The sequence below is a fragment of the Pavona decussata genome, unplaced genomic scaffold (genome assembly GCF_977016875.1).
Source record: "Pavona decussata unplaced genomic scaffold, jaPavDecu1.1 SCAFFOLD_130, whole genome shotgun sequence".
Classification (NCBI taxonomy): Eukaryota; Metazoa; Cnidaria; class Anthozoa; order Scleractinia; family Agariciidae; genus Pavona; species Pavona decussata.
Window position 1 is genome coordinate 2,338,250 of NW_028145544.1, and position 25,118 is coordinate 2,363,367.

General features: G+C 39.0%; 1 protein-coding gene across 7 annotated transcripts in view; it reads right to left on the reverse strand.

Annotated features, from left to right (window-relative positions):
- LOC146468639 (receptor-type tyrosine-protein phosphatase delta-like) overlaps window positions 1-25,118 on the reverse strand; it is a 77,048-nt gene that overhangs the window by 18,433 nt on the left and 33,497 nt on the right. For 4 of the 7 annotated variants that reach the window (XM_085124427.1, XM_085124425.1, XM_085124426.1 and 1 more), the window contains 10 exons: window positions 23,111-23,148; window positions 18,406-18,599; window positions 11,292-11,585; window positions 6,290-6,586; window positions 5,554-5,814; window positions 4,434-4,718; window positions 3,353-3,646; window positions 2,716-3,003; window positions 1,777-1,924; window positions 1,026-1,171 (listed from right to left, as the gene is read on the reverse strand). In XM_085124427.1, the coding sequence (XP_084980553.1) occupies window positions 1,026-1,171; window positions 1,777-1,924; window positions 2,716-3,003; window positions 3,353-3,646; window positions 4,434-4,718; window positions 5,554-5,814; window positions 6,290-6,586; window positions 11,292-11,585; window positions 18,406-18,487 (2,095 nt within the window). In that variant the 5' untranslated portion in view covers window positions 18,488-18,599; window positions 23,111-23,148. Of the gene's footprint in view, window positions 1-1,025; window positions 1,172-1,776; window positions 1,925-2,715; window positions 3,004-3,352; window positions 3,647-4,433; window positions 4,719-5,553; window positions 5,815-6,289; window positions 6,587-11,291; window positions 11,586-12,749; window positions 12,901-18,405; window positions 18,600-23,110; window positions 23,149-25,118 lie in introns of those variants that run through there. The other 3 variants (XM_085124429.1, XM_085124423.1, XM_085124428.1) reach the window with 2 other exon arrangements.

Genomic DNA, 25,118 nt, shown 5'->3' on the forward strand with positions numbered 1-25,118 from the left:
TTCACGACTCCGTGTAATGTACTCATTCTAGCATTGCAAACGGAAAGACGGACCACTGTTACAGTAGCTGATATTAAGAAATGAAAGCCAATGTTAAGTCGGCCAGTAAACAAACTGTTATCTTTCATAGACCACATTTAAGTAAATGTCTGCACAACAACTTTGGTGTCCCAAAAATCCGCAAAATGTGTATAGTTTGTTTAAATCTTTAATTCAAAATCTTCTCAGAGTTCGGAGTCAAGCTTACATTAATGTGATGTTCCGTATAATAACGTTAACTCTTTGATGTGATTAAATTTATAAACACGCAACCTGTCCTCTTGCAGTACAGTAAAACCAGGATTCTGCCAGAAATTTGAAAAGGATTGGGGAGTGGTTCTCCAAATACCGGTTTTCAGACCTAGAGCCCGGTTTTCAAAACCAGAAGAAGTTTTGGGCCCAAAAAGTATATTTCGTGCAAACTAGCCAATTTTTTTTCTCAATCTTGTAAAGTTTTTAAACGTTTTATGTTTCAGAATTCTTCAGAATCGTATTTCTGGTATTGAACATTGTACTAGTAACATAGTTTTTCGGGGGTTATTTGTTAAACGCTGTTTTGTGTATGGATTTTTCATACACATTTCCAGACCTGGTATGTGAAAATAAGTACGATTTTCATGCTTTCAGACCAAAATGGTTTAAACATATTTCCCTGGTGCGGTACATACCGATATAGCTTATATAAAGGAGAACTACTCTCCCTCTTTACCCCCTTCCCCCACCCCCATCACCACCACCTTCATTCGCCACGGGAGATTGCAGTTGTAAGCAATCTGATTGGTTCCAAGGGATGTGACGCAATGTACTGTCACTACCTTATTTAGAAACCACAAACTTTAGAAAGAGATTAGCAAATTTCACTTGGTAGTCACTTCCTTTCCTTGATTTTCTTTGGGTAAAAGTCATTGTACCTTATAAAACAATCACTCTACTCAATCCTCGGTTTAAAAAAAAGCTGTTGAAAATTAAGAGTAAAATTATCTTACCATCCTCGGCGGTAGAGAACGTGTGCTTCTCTGACATAGGTCCTTCAGAAATAGAGGTACTCGCTGACACCCACACAAGGTATGTGGTGTATTTTTTCAGGTTATGAAGACGAATAGACCTCTTTATACCGTCCACCGTCACATAACTGCAATGAAAACTTTAATAGATTAATAATCACCACACAAAGGACTGCTTAATATGTTTCATTGGCGCGGTTAAATTTTAGGATTTCTTTTACAAACTTGTACAGCATAATAAACAGCACCACAGGAAAGTACTGCTCAGTAGCTTTCATTTGAATGGTAACACTCCTGGATTTTTTCAACAGAATCAAAACTTTGATCCAGCTTGTACAGTATAATAAACAGCACCACAGGAAAGTACTGCTCAGAAGTCTTCATCAGTTGAATTGTTACACTTTAGGACTTCAACCTCATAATAACAATTTCGATCCACCTTTAACAGCCTTGCAACTGTACTAGAGGCGCAGCTCAATATCTGACTAGAATGGCTCCACTATAGGATTTCATTCAGCCTGTGTACACCCAATTTAACGACTCAAGAATGGACTGCAAATCTAAAGGAATTTAATCAAAATGCACATTCTCCTGACTGTTCTCATATTTGCTACGGTTTTTGTTTAAATACGAAGAAATTTTATCTGTGATGATCATTTTGTTTATTCTCCTGACATGTATATTTGATCAAATGGCGATATTGTAAGGAGAATTTTGATGCTTCAATACTCACTTTGCTCTTCCCCCCTTCTCTTTGAACTTAATGGTGTAATTTGTTATTCGTCCGTTGCGATGCTCAGCGGGAGGCGGATCCCAGCTGATTTCAAGGCTGGTAGAGTCCAGTGCTTTACTGCGGATGTTCTGTGGTGGAGCACTTGGAGCTGAAAGATTAAACAACGATATAGAGCGGTTTTCAATTGAGATTCGAAAGTAATTTCGCGTTTGCTTTGGTTTTGCATTACTACGCTTTGTGATTGGTTAACAAACTCGCGCCATCAACCAATGGGAATCCAAATCAAAACCAATCGTGTTTTGGTCGTACGCGTTTTCCCGCGCTTGGCGCCGGTTACATGTCTTTGCTTCAAATTCTGATTGGTTGGTTGTCCTGTTTACATCTGTTGCGATTGGCCAGAGTAATTACTTTGGTTCTGGGTTTACGACACTCAATTGGATATCGCTCTAAACGGCGATTGTAACGGGAAAATCACCAATCAGGTTATAAAAATTCCCTCAAGTATTCTAGCCTGTGAACAGGCTCCCAAGTGGGGTATAGGACGAAGAGAAAAATCGAGCTCGGATACCGCGCTCCGCTCGCCCGACTGGTCGATTTTTCGTTTCGTCTGTTCACAGGCTAGAACTTTTCTAGATCGCAAAACAGTCTGACAGTTAACTTATTTTCCCTTTTTTTCTCAAACTTGTGAATTATGGCCTCACAGTTTTGCTTAAGCAATTTGTTAACAGCTTACTTTCTTTCAATTCTTCAGCGCTAAACATTGGAGCTTGTATTTCGGGAAAATGTCTTTGAAAGGCGGAAGAAGAGGGCTCCAGTGTTCAAAACTGGTAAAAGTCCTACTTGCCTTACAGTTCTTCCTTTGAACATCATTCCACCTCTTTCCATCCATTTATTCTGAGAATATTCCTGTCTAGTGCATTGTGCGATATCTATACTTACCCGCCTCCAGTGTTTGAACAAACTTGACGAACGACATTGGTCCATTATGGGTGTCAGATTTGACAGCAACCTGCACCTTGTAGTTCGTGTACGGTCTGAGATCCCTGATCTCTTGGCCTAACACACTCTCTGAGACGGGGATCATTTGATCCATGTTAGTGGAAGACTTGTTATAATGAACTTCATAGCCGAAAACACCATTTCCAACGTATTTCGGCGGCCGCCACGTGACTTGAATTGCGACTGCTGAAAGCACGGAAACCTGGACTCTTTCAGGTTGTCCTGGCGCTAAAGAGAAAACGCAAAACTAAGCGTAAGTGGAAGAAATCCTAAAGTGTGACCATTTAAATGAAAGCTACTGAGCAGTACTTTCCTGTGGTGCTGTTTATTATGCTGTACAAGGTGGTTCTAACTTTTGGATCTGTGATGAAATCCTCTGACCAAGGCTACGAGACATACTTTCCGATGACAGCACCTATTGTCCTGTAACAGACGGTTCTAACCTTTGATAGCGTGGATAAAACAAGTTTAAAACCTACTAAATAGTACTTAACTATCCTTATGATATTCTTTAATGTGTTGTACAAGCCACCTCCAACTTTGGATTTTGCGTATGGAAATTTTTTGGCTAACTTACCACCTCTAGCTGTCTTCACAGCGAACAGCTTCGTAGGAGGTCCTGTACCCGCGCTGTTATAAGCCAGTACTTTAAAGTAGTAAGTAGAGTGTCTTTGAAGCCCAGTGACGTCTGTTTGGTTGAGATCTGAACTTTTGAACTGCCACTGGCTAGCTTCCTTTTTGAGGTCGCTAGAGTAGAACAAGCGATAACCACTTATGATTCCGTTAGGCTCCAGCGGCGCCAGCCATGTTGCTTCAAATGAGTTATCGGATGTCCCTTTGGCTTGTACGTTCCAGGGTGGAGTCCCAGGGGCTGAAGAGAGAAAGAACAGTTTGTTATGTAAACATGGTGAGTGTTTGATGGCTCACCTCTCTGGGGTGAATAGAGAAGGTGGAGAGGGGAAATGTGTGATATTCTTTGCTTTTTTGCCTTAAACTGCAAAATGCAGACTGTTCAAGTGGAAGGGCTATATAAAGCAATAATTGTTCTTTTACCAAGTAAAACCTTGACAAATGGCTTTTCACATATGTAGAGTACATGTACGTATAATTCATGTGTCTTATGATCAAATTCTTTTGGATGTGGTCACCGAAACGAACCCCCGATGTTCAAGGGTTTCCTGTAGTGTTGCTTATGATACCGTTCAAGTTCGTTCTAACTTTTGAGTTCTTGAAAGACTGGAGACTCTCACGTGTGATCATTCAAATTGCGGCACTTGAGCGGGGGCGGCCTGCACCGTTTGCAACGTCTTGCATGGTTGGTCGAGGGGACAAAAGAACGAACAACAGAACAATGCTCCCAGCCCTAAAAAACAATGCAGCTGCAGGTTATCAGGGTCCAGTGAAAATAGAGCTTTTGAAAGGTGCAGGTCTACTGCTTGAGCGACGCTTTCAGTTGTAACATTTTTTTTTAGGTATTTACAGAACGGAACTTAATCGGTGACCTTCTCCAGCTTTTGCGCGGAACTGTTCATCCTAAGGGATAGATAGACTTGCTTAACAGTCGAGCTTAGAGAGCACGAAGCGCGCAGAGCTCGAGCGAGCGAGCGAGCGAGCGTGCGACTTTGAGAAAGTCTAAGGGATAGAGTACGACCACAAACCTTTTTGATGTGTTGTGACCTCAGCCAGAGGACTCGGTTTACTGGTTCCAAACTCATTCAAAGCAAAAACACGGAACTGGTACGTCGTAAAGGGTTTCAGATTGCTCAGGGTCATAGAATCCCTCCCCTGAATGTTCTTCATCACACTCCACTCGCTCGTAGTCTTGGCTTTGTAATACAGAGTGAAGGAATTCACAGGGAAGCCACCTCCAGGCTGCCAGGTGATCGTGATTTCGTCTGGGGTTATCAAAGTAGCGGAGGGTCTTGTTGGGGCGAACGGTAACTCTGCAAAACAGACAAGATTTAGTTAAAATTTCTGTCTTTCTTGCTTGCTCTCTTTCTTCCACTGCATGTTTTCGCCCATGCTTATTCTTGGGCCCTTTCCAGTTGTCAAAACTGGCCGGCCCCACCGGCTAATATGTAAATCGAATGCGTCATTATGAAGGGATGGTGCTGCAAAATCTTGAAAATAATCATTCCGAAAATGATACGCGCTATTTTGAAGAAATTCGAAGGACTAGGATAAAACTTATCCTTCAAATTGCTACATTCCGTTTACGAACTGACCGGTATGACCAGTCAGCTTTGACAAATGGAAAGAACCCCTAGTGGACAGGACGTGCGTCATGCATGGAGTAGGAAATGAACAAGCTGTCCATGAGCTAGGTAAGATGTTATGGGATCCCATAGGCGTAAAGAAGGTCTTAGTGTCGACTGCTGTAGATGGCTGTAAATGCTTTGAAGCCCGCCCAGGAGTCATGTCATAAGTATGTAAATTATGATCATCCGGGTGTGTGTAGTCCTGAGAAGGACTGTTTGAGATGACATTGACTGACGTTTCGACAACCTGAGGAGAAGTCATCTTCAGAGTCAATTACATTGTGGAACGTCAGTAGATGGCATAAAATTAATGTCTCGTGTTGTTGATCTGATTGGTTAACGAAGTCGAGATGTCTATCGTTAGGTTAAGAAGGGGAGTAGAGCACCCGTTGTCATGGTTTCATCGTATGGTACAGTTTGATAGGTATGTTCTCAATGACGCACGTTAAAGGTTTCTTTAGCTCGCTTTGCACTGCCTTTGTCTTCTTTAAATGTCAAAGTTACACGCGAAGTTACTTACTTCGAACAGTGACGTAAGCTGACGCACGTGCTTCCCCTCTGTTGTTAACTGCTACGCATGTGTAGTTCCCAGACTTCTGGATATTTTGAATGGTCAACATGCCATAGGTACTTCCAGCGCCTGCGTAGCTGTTGCCATCCAATTCCCAGACAATGGACGGTCGGGGGGAGCCTGTTGCCGAGCAGTTTAAGTACACCACTGTTTCGGGATCAACAGTGACAGGCTGAGGGGGCCTGGTAATGACTGGTTTACTGTAACGAACTGAAGGAACAAATCGAAAGTTCAACTGTCATGAACTTTAGAATTTCTAGAAGTTCAAGTTTTTCAAACAAACAAACACACAGGAAAACGGTTTTCGAAAATTTTTAAGTAGGAACAATTGTGTTATCCCAACACGAAACTATCCAAGATTATTACAAACTGGATCGTTGTATCATGCAGTTCCAGGGATTTGATTGGCTTAGCGTCCAGGGTATATTAGCCATTATAACATGTCCGAAAAATAGCGACCATTAAATTGTCTTGTGGTTGTTCTTTACAAAGCGAAATCAGTGAGATCTAGCAATATTTCTTCAATTATTCCACTCACGCTTGTTGGATATGAGATTAGGTTTTCCTCTTTCTTCCTGCCTTCAAAAAAATCACCAATTTCTTAATTTCAATTCAATTTAAAGTCTCTGGGCGGACAATGCTTAACTGTCAAGTGTTTATTCTTAAGTCGCCTTTCAACACAAACCTTCATATTGGAGCCTCGATCGCTTCGAGTAGATCATCCCCAGACTGTTTGTAGCGACACATTCAAAAGCACCACTGTCCTCGGGTTCAACATTTGTTATTTGCAACACTCCTCGACTGGGTGTACTGTACTTTGGATTGGATAGCTTGACAGGTACATTATCTTTCATCCAAGATATTACGGGATCTGGTGTCCCTGTGGCTGTACACTCAAACATCGCGTCTTCTCCTGTGCTTTTCTTTATCAGAATAGGAGGCTGCTTCGTTATTTTTGGGAACCCTGAGGGAACCTGGTAGGCTATGGGGGAAAAAGATAAAACAGTTATTGGTATATAGAGCGATTTTCAATTGAGTGTCGTAAAACCAAAACCAAAGTAATTACTCTGGCCAATCGCAACAGGTGTAAACAACACAACGAGCCAATCAGAATTCGAAGCAAATACATGTAACCGACGCCAAGCGAGAGAAAACCCGTGGGGGCCAAAACACGATTGGTTTCGGTTTGGATTCCCATTGGTTGAGAAAGTGGCGCGAGTTTTGTTAACCAATCACAGAGCGTAGTACTGCAAAACCAAAGCAAACGCGAAATTACTTTCGACACTCAATTGAAAATCGCCCTAACTAGGATACCAACAGTTATTAAACTTTGGGTCAGTGGATAAGGTAATTTCAGAGTTTTGATTGGCTTAGCAATCCTGAGATATCAATGATTATTATTCAACACACTGTAACACTGCCCAGATATGGTCAAGGCGCACTAAAAATTCGTCGTGCGTAGTCAACAGATATCCTGCGATATACGTAATTTCGTGTGTCTGGGAGAAAAATGGCAAAATGAAGATCGTCTCCAGCATTTTTACAATAAAACTGTGCTTTGTCATCAATGTGTTGAATAATAAAACAATAATCCTGCTCAATCTTAAGGAATATCCCGTGATTTTGGCCAACTCATCTACGGCCTCGTCGGCTAAGTATCAGGCGATGTTCCTCGCGATTTCACAGGAAAACTGTTTATTCTGTGTCCGAGAAATAGTGCTCATTAATTAACTCGTCTTCTGGTCGTCCTTGCAAAATGAAATTAGTAAGATCTAGCATTACACGCTGTATATCTTGGTTGTTTTTATTAAAATAATTGTTCCACTCGTGCTTGTTTGATATGGGAGGATTACAGCATCTCTGCACTACGCGCCTTGTTGGCTATCTATCATCTCAAATCCAACGCGCGCTCGTGGAATAATTGTTACTTATGTATTGCAAGTTGCACTGCGTATTGCCTTAACATATAACTAGATCTTTAAGTGACGCAAATGCAATTTCTCCTCGTCTACCCAAGTCCATAAGTGTGACCATTCAAATGAAAGCTACTGAGTAGCTCTTTCCTGTGGTGCTGTTCATTATGCGTACAAAGTGGTTCTAACTCTCGAGTCCGTGGATGAAATCCTACAGTGCGACCATTCAAATGAACGCTACTTAGCAGTACTTTCCTGTGGTGCTGTTTATTATGCTGTACAGGGTGATTCTAACTTCTGTAGATTAAATACTGCAGTGTTTCCCCACCCTAAGGTCCCTGTTTGAAAGGGGGTAAAGTAAATGATACGACAGCTATCGAAGCATTTGATTCCTCTAGGGGGGTTCTGTCTGCTATCTAACAAAATAAAGTAAACGATTGTCTGAAAAAGAAGAAAAGACCAGTATTGTTTTTGGGATAACACTTTGACGAGATGTCACCGACAGCCTTCAGGTCCCGGAAAGATAAGGGAAAAACTGCAACTACAGGAACCGGTATGGCTCTAAAGTACAGAGCATAAAGTAAACAGTACGCCGGCCAGAGGACTGCACAAAAGCTTTCCTTGAATGTTGACCTTTAGCACTGACAAAATTCAATGGCAAACTCAACCGCCTAGCACGCATTTCAAAAAAGCTGTACGTGTGAGTCTAGGAGGAAAATGAACACAGGTTTGAATAACGTGCGTGACTCTCTGTTGACATTGCTGCACAAATATATAATTCAAATGAGGCATCATGCTTTGTACTGCAAACAACTAATGAAATGTATAGTATTCCTCCATCGTCTTTGCTTACTTTTCGGTAACATAAGAGTAACCTTTACTAAAAGAGGTCAAAAGTGGTAGACACGAGAAACAATGAACAATTAAACATCTTTTTAACAAATGTTTGCTTTGAAACCTGGGAAACTTGCAAAGAAGAAGGCACTTAACTATTTCCTGTTACTTAATTAGAAGCAGCCGGTTGAATGGTATCTTTGAGAAAATTATCCCTATGAGTTTCATTCTGACAGAGTCACATAATGCGACGCTACAGTTATCAATTTCCCTCTAATTCCTGTGTTTGTTACTGAACTCGTTGAGTCGACGTTTGAACAATGCTTTCCTGTGGTGCTGTTTATGCTGTGTCAGGTGGATCTATACTGTGGATGAAATCCTGAAGTGTGACCATTCAAATGAAAGCTACTAAGCAGTACTTTCCTGTGGTGCTGTCTATCATGCTGTACAAGGTGGTTCTAATTCTTGAGTCTGTGGATTAAACGTTTTGCACAAGTCCCTTTGTTTTACGAAATTGCAGTAGGTGTAATGACAAGTACGCACTTGTTAACAGGAAATGACAATGAGCTTTAGATCACATCATTTAAGGCGATTATAGTCTCCCATTTATCTTGATCAAATTGACGTTGAAAGGTGTACTGGGATTCATCATTTACAAAGAGAAACACAGATTGTGGAGGAAAATAAACTCTAGAACGGTATTAAGCTTTTTTTTTTTTGCTTTGTGGTTTTTTTGGTATGTTAAAAATACATTTAACCTTCCGTCTGCCTTGAGCAAATAACGAACTTGAAGGGCAGAAAAAATTATAAGCATCGAATGGACTTAAACGCCCTGAAAAAAAAAGCGAGCTGATTTTTCGCTTTAAAATTATTATAGTGTTCCAATTTTAATTTTCAGGAAAAAGTGTCCTTACAACATTTTGAGCCGGCCTTTTTTGTTCATTTGATGCCATCTTTCGTGTATTCCGTTATAATCTCTTGCCTCTGGGTTAAATTTGTAAATGATAAGTGCGATTTTACAAAAAAAAAAACAAAAAAACAAAAAAAACTACTGTGAGACAAGAAAAGTCACGCACAAGAAGTCGGCTTCCCGTAAAGGTTATCAAATTTATCCTAAACTGTACAAGATTACAAGTTTAATATAAGACGTTTTAGTGATTTTAAGGCGCTTTTCTCCTGTAGTATCTACAGTTCATCTGTCCAGGTCAGTTTCCAAGCTAAAAAAGATCAAAAAAACCTTCGAGGTTGCTCTGTTGATTTTCATCACGTGCGCGTCCATCGCGTGGTCGCGTGTACTGCACGCGGTTACTCAAACATAGCGGTCAGTGGGATTCCTGAGGAGCCTCGATTCTGGGTAATTTTTTACCCGGCGAAAAATTAAAAAACGTGTTGTGGAAATCGAGCTAACGGTAACTTGCAATTCTCAGTCCAGTTTGTGTATCATTTTGTTTCACTACAAGCAGGAATGTGTTCAACGAAGAGTTCTGGGGAGACAGGAGAGCCAATGTTCTACGTAAAAATGGGTTTGTCACAGGGTGAGTAGAGAAGATTGTATGATGTAAAACTTAGACGAACAATGTTGGTGTTACGTTGATCAAATTACTACTTTAAATGTTACCAAACCAAAAATGAAAATCAACTATAAGATCAAAAGAATACATGAACTGGTCATCAAGTAGAAAATATGCCCGTAAGATCTTTAAAACAGCACCTCTTCAACCTACATCCACCAGTTTTGAATTTATACATGTACACCTTCTACACATTCGCAATGAATGAATGATGGGCCGAGATTTAGGCATTTATTTACCTGCATCGTGAGGTTATACACTGTACAAAAGTTTATACTTGTTTTGAAAGTGTAGGAGCCTACAAATGGCAGCTATAGTACATCGTTAAGTTTTCACGGCGGATTGTTTGTTTATAGCCGGTTTTCTTTTTTAAATCTTCGACATATTTTTCAGGTACTTGTAACGACAGGTTTTGATAAACAGTAAAGCTTATTTAATAACGAACAAACATACTGAGAGCACTCACTGATCAAGCTCGACGGGTGTACTGACAACCAACTGCATATGTTACTTGGATATATACATGTACAAGTAGTGAACATTAATTTTGCACGTGCGTGTTAACGTGCATGTTATCGAATAACTAAAACACATGCATACTAGTTCGTCACAGTACTCACGTGCTTACATGTACAGGTAGCCTACCCCTAAGGGGAACAAATTTCAACCCTTATGGCCACATTTTCTTTCCATTCAAGAATGGGAGCGGGGAAAGAGAAGCGCAGATTCCAATGCCATCAGATGCGACTCGTACTATCCTTATGGGATGGGGAGTTTAGGAACAAAACGTGCATGGTGCAGAACATTACTTTACTGGTTTGAAGCTTACTAGGATGCAGTGTAAGCCTGTGAAAATATTTGCATGGTTTACTCTAAAATCCAACAAGGTGTTCACAACATACTGGTTCAGGCTCCAGTTGTTCAAAGGCCGGATAACTTTATCCTGTGGATAAGTCACTATCCGACAGTTTCAATCTGTGTAAATATTTCAGTATTTTCTCTTGTACAAGTGAGTATGCACACTCTAACCGCAGTTAAGTTTGGGAGTGTATGACAACCTTAGACATTGTCTAACGTGAAGTATATTTTAGACCCTGAATAGTGCCTTATCCAGCAGATAAAGTTATCTGGGCTTTGAACAACTGGGGCCAGATTTGCAACCAGTATGTATCCAAAACTGTACCAGCTGCTGGAGAAGATACAAAACTTGTATGGATAAGAGAACTGGATATAATGTACAATGTAGCAGGTACAGTGTGAACAAAGGGACTATCCATGCAAATTTTGTTCCCAATCCAAATGGATTCAGAGCGACATGAACAAAACCTTGAGGTTGTAGTATATGTATAATATAAAAATATCCACCAACCTTTGTAAATCTGAAGTGAAACTGCTCGAGATGTTGCTGAGCCGTTATCATTAGAAGCTTCACACTGGTAATCTCCTCTGTGCCGGGACTGCCTTACAGGACCTAAACGCAGTAATTCACCACCGCCAGAAAGGGGAAATGCAAAGGCTCTCTCTATAGAAGTGAATCTGAGAACTGATCGATTCTTGTACCATTTGATAGTGGGTTTTGGCGACCCGGTGACTTCGCATATGAAGTGTACATAGTGTCTCTCAACAGCTGCCTCGGGAGCTGTTGTCAGAGTTGCTGTTGGAGCTGTAAAAATACAAGTCAAAAATATGTTGGTGAATTTACTTCATGTTAATATTTGGTTTTACTATAATAAAGACAGGAGTGTTTTACTGGAAATACACCACGTCAGAAAATTCATACAAACATACATCTGGGACCTGAGTGGCGTATTTTCCATATCCTCAGTAATGACGATATTGATGATGCCATTTCCTGCTTTTTCACAGTTGTTTGTGAAAACAGCCGGTGAAAAATGGCGAACGATAGATTGGTCTATATAAAAATGAAAAAATTTACTCAGTGGCTTGAAGGTATGAATTTTTTTTAATCTTCTTGAGTTAAAAACAATATTTTACTCCCTTGCAGAGCTCATTCATAAAATATTGATCCTCTATATATGAATGATCAATAGGACTGAACAGACTACTTACAAATAATGTTACAGAGATTTAACAAGGATGCTTGAATCAACTGAAGGTAAATGTATAAGTAAAGGATAAAACTATGAAGATTAAAATCTAAGCAACATGTTCATGACTGCTCAGAAACAAAGCAAAAATCCAACAGTAAAATTCACAATAAAGCCTGGTAGCAAAATACTGAAATTAACAATAAAAAAAAAAGAGTACAGTAGAAAACTACTGATTAGTAGGACAGTAACTTCAGAAATTTGTCTGTAGACTCAAAAGGAAACATGTGTTATATCCCATAGCAAACAATACCTCTCGAAAGTACTGCTCATTTGAACTGTCATACTTAAGGACAGAGTCAAAACTTAGGACAACCTTGTACAGCACAACAAACAGCACCAAAAGAAAGTAATGACTCAGAAGCTTACATTTGAGTGGCCACTCTTTAGGATTTTTATCCACAGATTCAAAAGTTATAAACCACCTTATATATACAGCACCACAGGAAAGCACTGCTCAATATACGTCATCTGAATGGTGACATTTTAGGATTTTTATCTTAACTTCTTTCCTTCTACATGTAAAACAAATTTGAGCCATTGGAGAAAGAAGAAAGGGACCAGGGTACATGTATCAAACCAGAAGAGTATGGTTATAGGAGTGAAAGGGAAAGTAATTTCCATTTACATGTAACAAAAATTAATTAAAGAGCTGGAACAAAGAAGACTACTCACATTCCTTGAGACAATACGTATCTACATACAACTGAAAAACTTACACATTGATTGGAACACAGGCTGTATAGTAATAAATACTATACCCCAACTGAATAAAAGTTTACAGCAGAAGGCTTTGTCCAGGTCCAAGACCATGGTTGCCACAAAACTGTGACTGTTACAGCTGTATTTTGTAAATAGTGGAAGTTTGACGTTGAACTCTCAATAGGCGACGAATTTGGTCAATGTTGAATACAACTGATACATGCGTAAACATGTTTACATCTTCTCTCTCTAGCCTGTGTGATAAACTTATGATGACGCTCCTAGTATTAATCATGCTAGTCATATGAACTTTTAGTACACGATCAACAAATTATGACTGAAAACCTGTGATCTCCACAGCTTTTTGTTTACAATGTACACGTTAAAACAATTTAAAGAACGCTAAGTAAAAGCCTTTATTGGGCAGGAGTTTCATTATGTCTAAGCTTTTGCAATGAGAATAGGAAATATTGTGCTGTTTGAAACTGTTAATGCCTGCAGATGTTGCTTGAGGTACATGACCTGACATGCACAAAATATGAAATTACTTGAATTACAAATCTGCTTTTAATTAGTTTCTCTCTGTTTGAGTATACTTTGATAACATTTAAGTATTTTCTTGAAAGTTTTCAAATATTCACTTGGCAAGTGCTGAGAGTTAAAAGTTGAACTCAGTTCCTTTCCCACAAAGTTCTCCTTTTAAATTATTCAGTGCCTATTGCATAATACTCTTGGGAGTGCTTTGAAGTGTATTGCCCAAGAACACATGACGGAGGCCTGAATTTTCTGCCATGCATGACCTTTGTACAACATGCCATGCACATGCATTTTACACACCCTTGTCGCGCCAAAAAAACTACATGCCTGATTTATGCCATTCTCAGAGGTTAATGTTATTAGACTTTTGCTTTTAATAATTTTTATTATATTTAAACCTTCCCAGTAATCTTTTAATCCAAGAGAGAAACTAAACTCTGAGTTCTACATGTAGTATGAAATCTGTTGTTCAAAACATCAAGGGTGAACATTCAAAAGTCAGCTGTTAAAAAGAACTCTCTTGTGGGTTAAATCACCCAGTGTGGTTCTAAATTTGTTGTTTAAATTAAGGTTAACCTAACTGTTTAATACTTCTAACTAATACACAGTGTACAGTACTTATGAGAATTGAGAATTCTTCCCCAAGATTTAATTCCAAGCAAGCCATTCCAAATAGACAAACAAATTTAATCTATAAAATGTCATAAATGTAACAGAGGATCCTTTTGTAAACCACTTTTTGTGATGTTGGCATTCCTCATTAAAGATTACCCTCATCAGAGAAACACTAATTTTTAAAACAGAACAAAGCTTGGAACATGCAAAGATGTACACATGATATGTGAAGCAGGAGCCAAAGAGAGCCAGTCTGTCTGACTAGAAAATTTAATTACAGCCTGATATCACCAGATAGTGAAAACCCAAGAAGGAAAATTCAAAAGATGTAGAAAATCCATGTTATTGTAAGGATTATTAACTTTTCAAGGTAAGTAAGTACATGCAGTTAATCAAAAAATTTGATTTATTTTGTTGATATTTCAATCAATGCTACATGTATTTTGTAAACAACAGGGAGTGTCCCTGACCTCCTGACGGGACTCGCCTTTGGGTGGACTGCATGTGCAGCCCAATGCCGCTCAAAACAACAAAATAGCTCAAGTGTCCTCTAGCCCTAGGGGGCAACTCTGAATTTTTGGGTGGGGATATGTTGTTGGACTCTAAAACCCTTGCTTTGTACCAAACCATGTTCAACCGCATTTCGCAAACCCCATTCTGCTACATGTACATGTTGACTAGACACCACCCTACCATTCCGCAAGCTCACTATTTTCCAGAAATTCTATAATTGATATTACAGTTCAATATGCACTAGAAATCTTACAAGGTCAGAGTACATTCTTCATTCTTTAAGCCCTGACAGTGATCAGGGTCAAATTTCTCCTAGTAATACCAATGCTTGTTCAACCCATGAGGTCATGAGAATTAAGGAAATGATCACCTAAGGTGAATTTTCTTGATATTTCAACAACTTCTCCCCAGTACTTTTATAAGAAAAGTATGGGGACAAGATTAGACTTAGACTGGATTGAGCTTGTACCTGTATCAGTTTTTCAGTAAAGAATACCCTATACTAGATTAAAACACGATCCATTTTCTATACCCTATCTTGGACTTAACTGGTTGAAAATGATAAGATCCCCCCCCCCCCCCCACCCACCCACCACACACACATACCCAATCTAAAACCTTATCCTATAAAAATTGAGGTCCATATAAGGCTTATCCAACAAAATCCCCCCTCCCTTCTAATACGGAGTGGCCAAAGTGGCATGCATTTCTTGTTGAGCTAAACTTAGCTGACAACCACAGTTAATGATGAAGGGAAAAACATTAGAATGACGTTTAATCTCAAAGGAGCAGTTGCTCTGCCCAGCTGATAAAAACTAACTTATCATAAACTTATCTGACAGTCTGAACTTGAGTGGGCATTCAAGAAATGTCGGCATTTAGCAAATGATTTTTAAAACTTGATGTTGGGGAACAGGGGTTGGGTGCCTTCATACAAGGCATAGATAAAAGAATAACCCTTTACATAAGCTTTTGTTGAAAGGTTTTTTCATCTAATGTGATAGACAATGCAACACATTCTGTAATTCTATATTAGTGACAATGGGATCACAGCCAGAAAAATATTAAATTTTTACCCTTTCGGAAACCACAAACAATCCGCAAATGTTTTCTTTAGAAGGTCGACTCCAATGGAACATTTGGAGACACGTAAAAATTCTGTGGTTTATGATAAGCTAGTTGGGATACAAGTATCACATTTTTTAAAGTCTATTCAAGATAAGGTAGAAACTGTGTGGTTTGTTTTGTATAGGATCAAAGGAGGGCATCTCTGGCAGACTGCTACACTGGTGTCAGAGCAACACATCGATATTGTTGATAGATGAATGGATTGAATAACAATAACAAGCTCCCTATTGTCTGGGAGAAACAAATGAACAAAGGTTCACTTACCAACTAAGCTATTATGAGAACAGTGTTCTCAAAGATTGAAAAACAGATGCTCTGTATATCTATGAAAGTACATGTGAAAGAAAATGGCCAAAAGAGTGTACAAAAATCATTTCAAGGTTGGCTGTCTTCCATCTAAGGAGCAATTTTATAGAAAGTGGGGAGGGGAGGGTGGTGGATTTTGAAATACACTTTTCTTCATTTCACTTTTAAAAAAAATCTGAAAGTCAAATTACACTTTTAAAGGTTACAAAAAATATATTCTTAAAGAATAAGTTCGTGACATCAATTAAAGAATAAGTTATTATTATTAAGTTCATGACATAAGATAAAAAAATTTTCCAAAATGGAGCGTGTTTCTTAAAATAGAATAAATCTCTTGCTAGCTGAACACAAATGTCGTCTGCGGAACCACAAAAAGGAGGTCACGTTCCCCCGACCCAGCCCTCCTGATATAAGCCCTTGTCAGGCGGGGGACCATAATTGAATTAGAATTATTTCAAAAGAAATACTTAGAATAGACATGACACTTTTCGTGCGGTTGATCACAAGAATACCTTAACTTTAATATCTTATTAAACCACACGACGGAAGAACTTGAAAGATAAAATGGCGTTCTAAGCTGTCCAATTTTGTTTTGTAAACCGCAGCTAGGGGCTAGCGTCTTATCTTTGCTCCAATTCAATAATAGAACATTTATTTGGGTTTCTAATCGCAAGCACAAACATTTCACATTTTGAACTGGGTCACAAATGACTGACAAAAATATCTTTAGAGAAATGATATGATCCTTCTCGAATATGAATGCGCGCTCTGTCGTTTTTAGAAATAATTTTTCACCATTTATGCTGAAGGGTTTCTTTCACTTTGGCAAAATTCAGTAGCCTAATTATCATAGTGCTTCCAAGTAGTTTGTGTGATCTTGAAGCACAAATGTATTTCTGAACAACTTTCGATCGTATGATCAATCGAATGATCGTGTGGATATGCCGAAAATTTATACCTAATTTTCGACAGGCTAAAGCGGGAGAATAATATCCCCCAAAACAACCCCACAATTGGACGGATTTCAATTCTGTAATACCTTCTGTCGCCTGAAACTCAGGACCCCCATTTGAATGAAAATTCTAGCAACAACGTGATGGCAATATTGACAAAATTTATTGTAAATTCGATACAAAATCTCGTTTTACCTTCCAGGCATTCTTCTGAGGCCTATTTAAAAGGCTAAACGTCAAATACTCCACAGCAATGCACATGTACAGTAGCTTCTCTTTGGTTAATTTGCAAATTAGATCAAAATTTAATTCAGGAGTGGCTGTGAAAATCACGCACTTACTAGCAAGCTTTTTTTTTTTTTTAGTCCTGTATACTTTTACAAGTCCTTTTCCGGTCACCTACTTTTTTTTCCCACAACAGAAAACCCAACACGTACGTTGACCTTTTCGTGAAAAACGAGAAATTGAAAAGGCAACGAACCCTCGATCGACCGCTGTGCTATTGTTGTCAGCCAAAATATCATTTTCAAGGCGAGCCGAAAACTATCAAAATGTTAATACTGCGAACGGGCAATATCTGAAGCCAGTGAAAGCTGAACTGCTGAATGAAATCGATATCGGACTTTTGGTTTCTTAATAATAGCCTCAAAACATGGATATTTTAACGAGATCAGTGCTGGCTTTTTCGCTTAGGTAGAACTCCAATATCACGCAATAGGACCATGCCCTACACATGCAATCTATCAGCGCGAAAAGCATGGATTTCATCTGTTAAGAACCAGAATAACCTTTGCTACTTTGTGGTGTCGCAACTCTTTTGAAACGGCAGCCGAGGTAATTTTCAAGGTCAAGAAATTCTCTAGGAGAAAATCACTTATAATTCGCGCGTTTAATAAGCGAATGCGGTTCACATTTGAATTTTCGATTAGTCAATAAACAATTTACTCTTTCAAGCGCAGTTTAAAATTACAGAGGTCGACGTTTTCTTAGACGAACGTTTAATGCTACTCGTTTTCTTACTGGCCATAACACTACATAAAACGGTTACTATTTAACAAAGACAATTACAATTGAGTTTAATGCCAGCTTTGCTTTGGTTCAGCCTTAATACAAGGAGTATTTGTGCGAGCGCATAGCAACTAAGCTTGAGGGCTTATGAACGGTACGTGGGTGGATTTTCAGCACATACGCTTATTCGAAAACTCGATCCTACTACGATGATTTCATTCGTCAAACATCCTTTATCGAAGTAGAAAAAAAAAATAGCTCCAGAAATCCAATTGCCGACTATGGGCGCGCTATTTGCGTTCAGCCCAGTCAAGCGATCGATGTTTACAGAATTATCGATCTGGCGAAAGCCTTAATTTGGGTTAAATCAGAGCAGTGTTCGAGTCTAACCTTTCAGCATTTACCAATCAACGGCAATCGGGTCGATGAGAAGTCAAACGGTCGTTTTCTAGACACATTTTGATAAAACCTAGATGTTTTCATTCATACAAGCGAACTGTAAACCATTTGAAAATTTTTATGGGAAGCTAAAGTGATGAAAACGGAAGTCATAGCCCACATAAAAAAAACTTATATATGTTCATTAGGTAAACAATTTTAACTGGATGCTTACCTTCCCCTTGGGCGAAAACCACATGGCAGAATATCCACAATAATACGATGAACGTTCTGTGTCTTCGACAAAACAAGTCCATGTCGATTTTTGTGCTGAAATCCACGTAGTAAAACTTGTTCGTTTCAGAGCGTGCCGCTTGTTGATTTCACCGCTTGTTGATTTCACGGTCAATCAAGGCGTCCCCCAAGCTCCTTGAAAGAAAAGCAAAAAAATCTTACAAATGGTTTTCTGAAGCCATAGCTTGAAGAGTACAGAAGATTGTGTAATTCAACGGTAGCAACAGTTCATGGCAAACAGCTTGCTATCGAGGGAAGACAATTGCTAGCTTTTACATCCCACAGCGTTGTTTGAAATGTTCATGACAGACACAAATCTGAGCACGTGACCAAGCCAACTAGACCGTGACCTGATTGACAATGGCACGGGACAAGTGAGTGAGCAAATATAAAGTGACAATCGACTCTGCCTGCTACAATAGACCAGCATACCAAGAATTTTTGCGGATTAGCCTTTGTATTGTATTTGATTTTCTAATATAAACAATTATCTAGTCCAAATGACTCGCTACCGTAAATTAATGAAAATATTGTTTGTGAGTTGAAGAAAGCCAGTATCTAGGTTTGTTTTCTTGGAGGGGGTCGCTCTTCGTGAGAAAATGTGTACTGTAACTTACGTTTTTTTCATTTTGGACGTTCCAGACGTCTTCGGTCGTGGGAAATGACTTTTAATTTACCTGGCACGCGAGCTAAAGCAATCTCGCGCGGGAAAAATTCGACAGAACACTGATTTCGTTCCCAGATGTCCGCGTCAACCATTTTCGCGCGACTTTGCGCTTAGCGCGCGCGCAGACGGAAACCTTACAAAAATCTATCTTGTCCTTCTGTGGAACTTGGGTTTCTTGGATCGATTTAAACTTGACGTTCCTTAAACTGCGACAAGTTTTTATAAACATACAATTGTCTATATATAGTGTTATCTAAAATTAATTGCTTGTGAAATTTTTGCTGGGCAGTCTGAGGGTGTAATCGATTTTATAATCTTTAAAAAGTCTAAGGTGTGCAACTATTAGCGTAATACAGCGCGCACTATGGTTACCATTGTAAACAAAACTCAGTTCTTCTTTCCCAGCAACTTGAAATCATTAATTTTCTTTTCTAAATACGGTAGTTGAAACTAAGATATTAGCGACATTTATTGCGACAAATTGATCTTGAAAATCCGCCTTGGGCAATTCGTGAGCAAAGTCTGATCTTCTTGCTGCAAATGTTGAGCATGCGCGCTAATGTACGTCATGAAAATTGATTCTACCAGATGTTCTCTCCCGAAGAGTGAGAAGATCTGGGGACGAGATTAGACAGAACCCTTTTGTCGCTCTGCTCTTTTTCTCCCGTTTCCCGTGGGATAAAGCATGCAGGCTTCATTTCTTTTAAAGCTTCGGGTGGAACAATGCGCCCACTTAGCAGTTTTCGTTTCTGTGCCACTTTTGTAATTGGCTGACAAAGGGTGTCAACATACGGAAATCCTTTCACAAATAGTTTCCGTGAAATTTAATTCATGAAATACTTACAGTCACTAAACCAGAATTACTTGGCAATTCAGCTGGGCTCTCTCGCCAGATTTCAGAAATGCAGCGCAAATGCAACTTTGCTGAATAGTTTCGGTTTTGTTTTTAGAAAGGGTGCATACTTCAGATTAAACATTGCGCATGTCCAAACTCTTGACAGTATTTAGCAAAAAGACTGGGTTTTTTTTTTCAAATTGCTGGATGAAAGAAAGTTTTACCGCAAATTCGGCTATTAGCCATTGTCCCATCCCTATGCCTATATATATTCGGGTGTAATGAAAGTTAAGGAACCATCTCATTGCCTATTTTGTAGCCTAAATAACAAGCCTGATAACAGCTAATAGCGAAGAGCCGGAGAGGAGAATATTAAGAGAAATAATACTAAAAATAACAGTAATAATCCTCTATGATGCATACGATATGGGCAATCCATTTTGCTAGTTTCCTGATCTGATCGACTCCGATATTTTTTTAATCAGAATTCAGAAACATTCGCCGAAAACTATCCGGAAACTCCCCACCAACTGTAACCACCTTTAGGCTCATATCAGTCAGACAGCTTGCTGGTTTTAAGCCATTTTGTCGTTGTGTAAAAATATCTCGATCATTTTCTTAGTGGTTCGTCTAAAGGCAACTGATCTCGGTCTGTTTTGTTTTCGTTCTTTCTGGTCAGAATTCAAAAATACCCTGAGACCTAGACTTGTGAATCGACAGAGTGCTTCTCTTGTCGGTAGAATTCCGAAATATAAGAAAAAAAATTGCTTTAACCCTTTTATCCCTTACAGTAATCACCATCTCTCCTTGTAATATCAATGGTTATACAACCCCTGAAATCATGAGAATTGAGGATATGATCACTCAAGGTGAATTTTCTCGATATTTTAATAACTTCTCCCTAGTACTTTCATAAGAACAGTGTGGGGACAAGATAGCAGAATTTGTCCTTTGATATTAGGGGTTAAAGGGTGAATCCAAGTTCCACATATCAAACAGGAAAACCTAACGAGAAATGTTAAACAAAATACTTAAATGATCTGTTCTCTCCTATCAGGCGAAAATGGTTGACGCGTACACCTGAGAATGATTAGCGTTCTGTCGAATTTTTCCCGCGGGAGATTGCTTTAACTCAGGTGCCAAGTAAATTTGGGGTCATTTCCCACGATCGAGGACGTCTGGAACATTTATAGTCAAACATTTATAGAACATAACTTGCAGTTCACATTTTCTCAGTAGGGGCGACCTCCCCTAAGAAAACAGACCTAAATACTGGCTTTTTTTCAACTCGCAAACAATATTTTCATTAATTTACTATACCGAGTCATTTGGACTCGATAGTTGTTTATATTTCACACTTTAAACAGTATGTTTACTCCGAAAACGAAAGGAATTAGTTTTCCAGTGTTAAGCTGACATTTTGTCAAAGAAATCTTGATTTTCTTGAAGACTAAATCCGAATTTGTGAGGCGATTAAGGCCGTTCAAACAGATCAGTATCCACCAAATCGCGAAGTGAACAGTTGGGCGGTACCCGATCAAACCGGGTCAATTGGAATCAATCGTATGGTCTGAGCCTGCGGCTATGAATTGAAGCAACAATATCTTGGAAATTCCAAGATATTGTTTCCAAGCATTATATTAAAGAAACACGACTCGAGCTGACAACAAACAAAAATCGCATAACGGAACTGCGTTTAAGATTGGAGTTGAGATAGACAACAAGCGCTTTTTGACGAAATTCTCTGAGAGCGAAAAGGCGGGATTGCCAATAAATTTTCTTGAATTTGGAGAATTTATTGAAGCTTGTATTAGCTACCTGCTTTTTTGACCACATCAGTTTCGAATTTCTGGAAAAATGATGGAGAAACTTCGTTTTCAGATAGACAGATTGTGTGTTCTTAATTCTCGCCACAAGGCACGCATGCGCACTCCTGCTCATCCTACTTTCAAATTCGTGAAAATAGGCAAAAAATCGTCTGAAATTCGTTAAAATAGCCAAATAAATTTACGGAATTCTCGCGAGATTAAATAAAACAAAAGACTGACAGTCAGCTATGACTGATTTCTGCAAATATTTCCTGTGCTGAATGTTATATTACATTAAACGTGCCGTTTATTCTTTCTTTCTTGAATTTTCTATCGTATAGTGTTCCAAGGTCAAACTACGAAAGTTCTCGATTATTGAAATAAAATATGCAGAGGGTTTCACGTTGCTGATTGCCAAATATCAACGACTTTTTAATAGGCGAAGGTGTGTCACCGAACTCATGATTTAGTCAGTGAGTGTCTTCGCCTTTATTGTTACTATTGGATTAGAGAAAACAAAAACCACACATTGGCTTCAGGCAATAAACCGAAGAATTAAAGATGCATTAGTTACCATAGTATACATATTTTTTATTGGATGATATCGTGTGTGATATTGCTATTAATTTATTTTTACGAGTTGCGACGTATTTTGCGAGCAGGTCAAAATACAAAGAGGAGTAAAATATACAGCGATACTACAGACCAAAACGTCTTACAGGAGATTTATTCTCCAACTTAAGCTTTTCTGATAAGTAGCTCAGAAAACTAAGAAAAAACGGGAACAAGGTGAGTGCGCGTGCCTTAGAATCACTGGTATTTTTTCAGTACTGTGGTACGAATAGTTAGTAACTACCAAACCACCAGCGAGTTGGAAATCTCAGAGTCTTTAGCGAGTATTTCTACGAATACGAGATTGACTTGACAAGTTTTAGTGAAATACTAAGTAGAGATATGTCCCAGAAAGTTTCATTTTACTCTTTGTGAGCGACGAACTTGACGCAGTTGTTTTGAACGATGATACACTGTAGCTAAGCCCCGCTTTGGGGATTTCAAAACGACGAGATCAACGCGACGTTTCGAGGTCTTGTTTTCGCCAGTACGCCATTCTCAGAAAAACTGGAAGCAAAATTACGACAGCTATCTCGTTTTCGCGCAAAAATGACGTTAGTTACGATCGCGCTCTCTTTCTCTATTGGAAAATCTCGTAATCGTTCTCGTACTAAAGGTCTCCATTCGAACTGTACTAAGGGGACTTAGATAATATTCAGAATTTCACGAATTAAGTACCTAAATCACTCTTACGGCTTAGCATAGTCTGCTCATTTCAACGTACCTTTGTAAGCTGTCCGGAATGAGTTGTTTACGATTTGCCTGCAGTAGTAAAATAAGATGCATCAGAACCGAGGGTGAGTGAATTTGACTCTCCTCCCTTCCATTCTGGTTTCTAGCCAATTGGAGAAAGTATTAAAGTCAGGAGAGTCAGATGAACACAGCATGGTGTTTGAAAAAATTTCATGTGACTTAATTAGATGTGGCCGGCTCTACTTTGGTTGAATAAGGAAGAGATCAGTCATTAACGTTTAGGGGATTAATCTGGGGATTAATTGTGACGATCATTACAAGTGATAAATTTAGTTCCTACTACGTGATTTCCCTCATGGTTTTTTTTTATTAGATTGAGTGAAATCAAAGCTACATTCTTGGATATCCCCCTCCCACATTTCAATGATGGAAAAAGAAGCATTTTGCTTTGCGCAATTTGAGCGAGCATTGATTTGGATGGAAGGGGGCATTAATTTCTTATTTTATTCCGTCCAAGATTGTAGTTCAGAGGTCAAAGGTGGTGCAAAGGATGCCTTAGTTTCTCAATCCGAGCTGCACGAGACGAGATTTTTAAATTTTTAAATTTTTTTAATTTTTAAAACGTTTTTACCCTGATTATTTGAGGGCTTTTGTCACGAGAGACCGTATTTTTTCAAAACATGGAGAACTGAGATTGAAAATTGTATCCAAAAATGTTCTTCGTGATCTGATCAATAAATAGACTTATCGGATCTCAGCAGCTCATGTGTTGATCTGATTGGTAACATTTTGGAATCTTATCCAACACTGTACTGTAGATTCAAGTAAGAACCACCGTGAACTGAATCAGTAGCATCGGCTGAGAAACAGCACCAAAGGAAAGAAATTCTCTGTAGCTCAGTTTCAATTGAAAGCCAACTAGTACTAGTACACTACGTCACGACAAGGAAAAACACCCTGTACAACATCATAAACTGTACGGAACAAGAGCGCTTTGAATTCATCGTCTTGTCTAAGGGTTAGGATTTCGAGAAACAGCACCAAAGGAAAGAAATTCTCTGTAGCTCAGTTTCAATTGAAAGCCAGTACACTACGTCACGACAAGGAAAAACACCCTGTACAACATCATAAACTCTACGGAACAAGAGCCCTTTGAATTCATCGTCTTGTCTAAGGGTTAGGATTTCGAGAAACAGCACCAAAGGAAAGAAATTCTCTGTAGCTCAGTTTCAATTGAAAGCCAGTACACTACGTCACGACAAGGAAAAACACCCTGTACAACATCATAAACTGTACGGAACAAGAGCCCTTTGAATTCATCGTCTTTTCTAAGGGTTAGGATTTCGAGAAACAGCACCAAAGGAAAGAAATTCTCTGTAGCTCAGTTTCAATTGAAAGCCAGTACACTACGTCACGACAAGGAAAAACCACCCTGTACAACATCATAAACTGTACGGAACAAGAGCGCTTTGAATTCATTGTTTTGTCTAAGCAGTCTAAGGGTTAGGATTTCGTCTCCAGATCCAATTGCTACGAAGAGCAAAGGAATGTACTATTGTCTCAAGATTTGCCTCTTATAGAAGCAGAGATGCTGTTGTTACATTCAACGCATACATAGTTTCTACTTGTTAAGGTAAAAAGAACAAATTAAATGAACTCTTGCTTTTAAATTTAAACTTACGCACTTTTGATCCTGCTTCGGTTCAGTCAGTGGCTGTCTACCGTTCCATTCCCCAAGGGATAGTTATCATATTGTCATTTGAACTGAGTACGTACCCTTAAATGACGATTTACGAAAATACCCCAAATGACTAGAAAAGTTCTAATTGCAGCTAAAAGCATGCGATATGCAAACGGCCACCATACCCACGTCATAAGTATCAATGTCTCGGGCAGGAAATACGTCCATTGTAATCCAAACATTGAGTGTTTACTCTTGAGCTGCGAACAGTTTTTCAACAGAACTTTCAATTAAAATTGAAATTTCTAGGTGATGACAAACCATACTGAAAACACGAAGATTTCAGTAATTTCAGCCG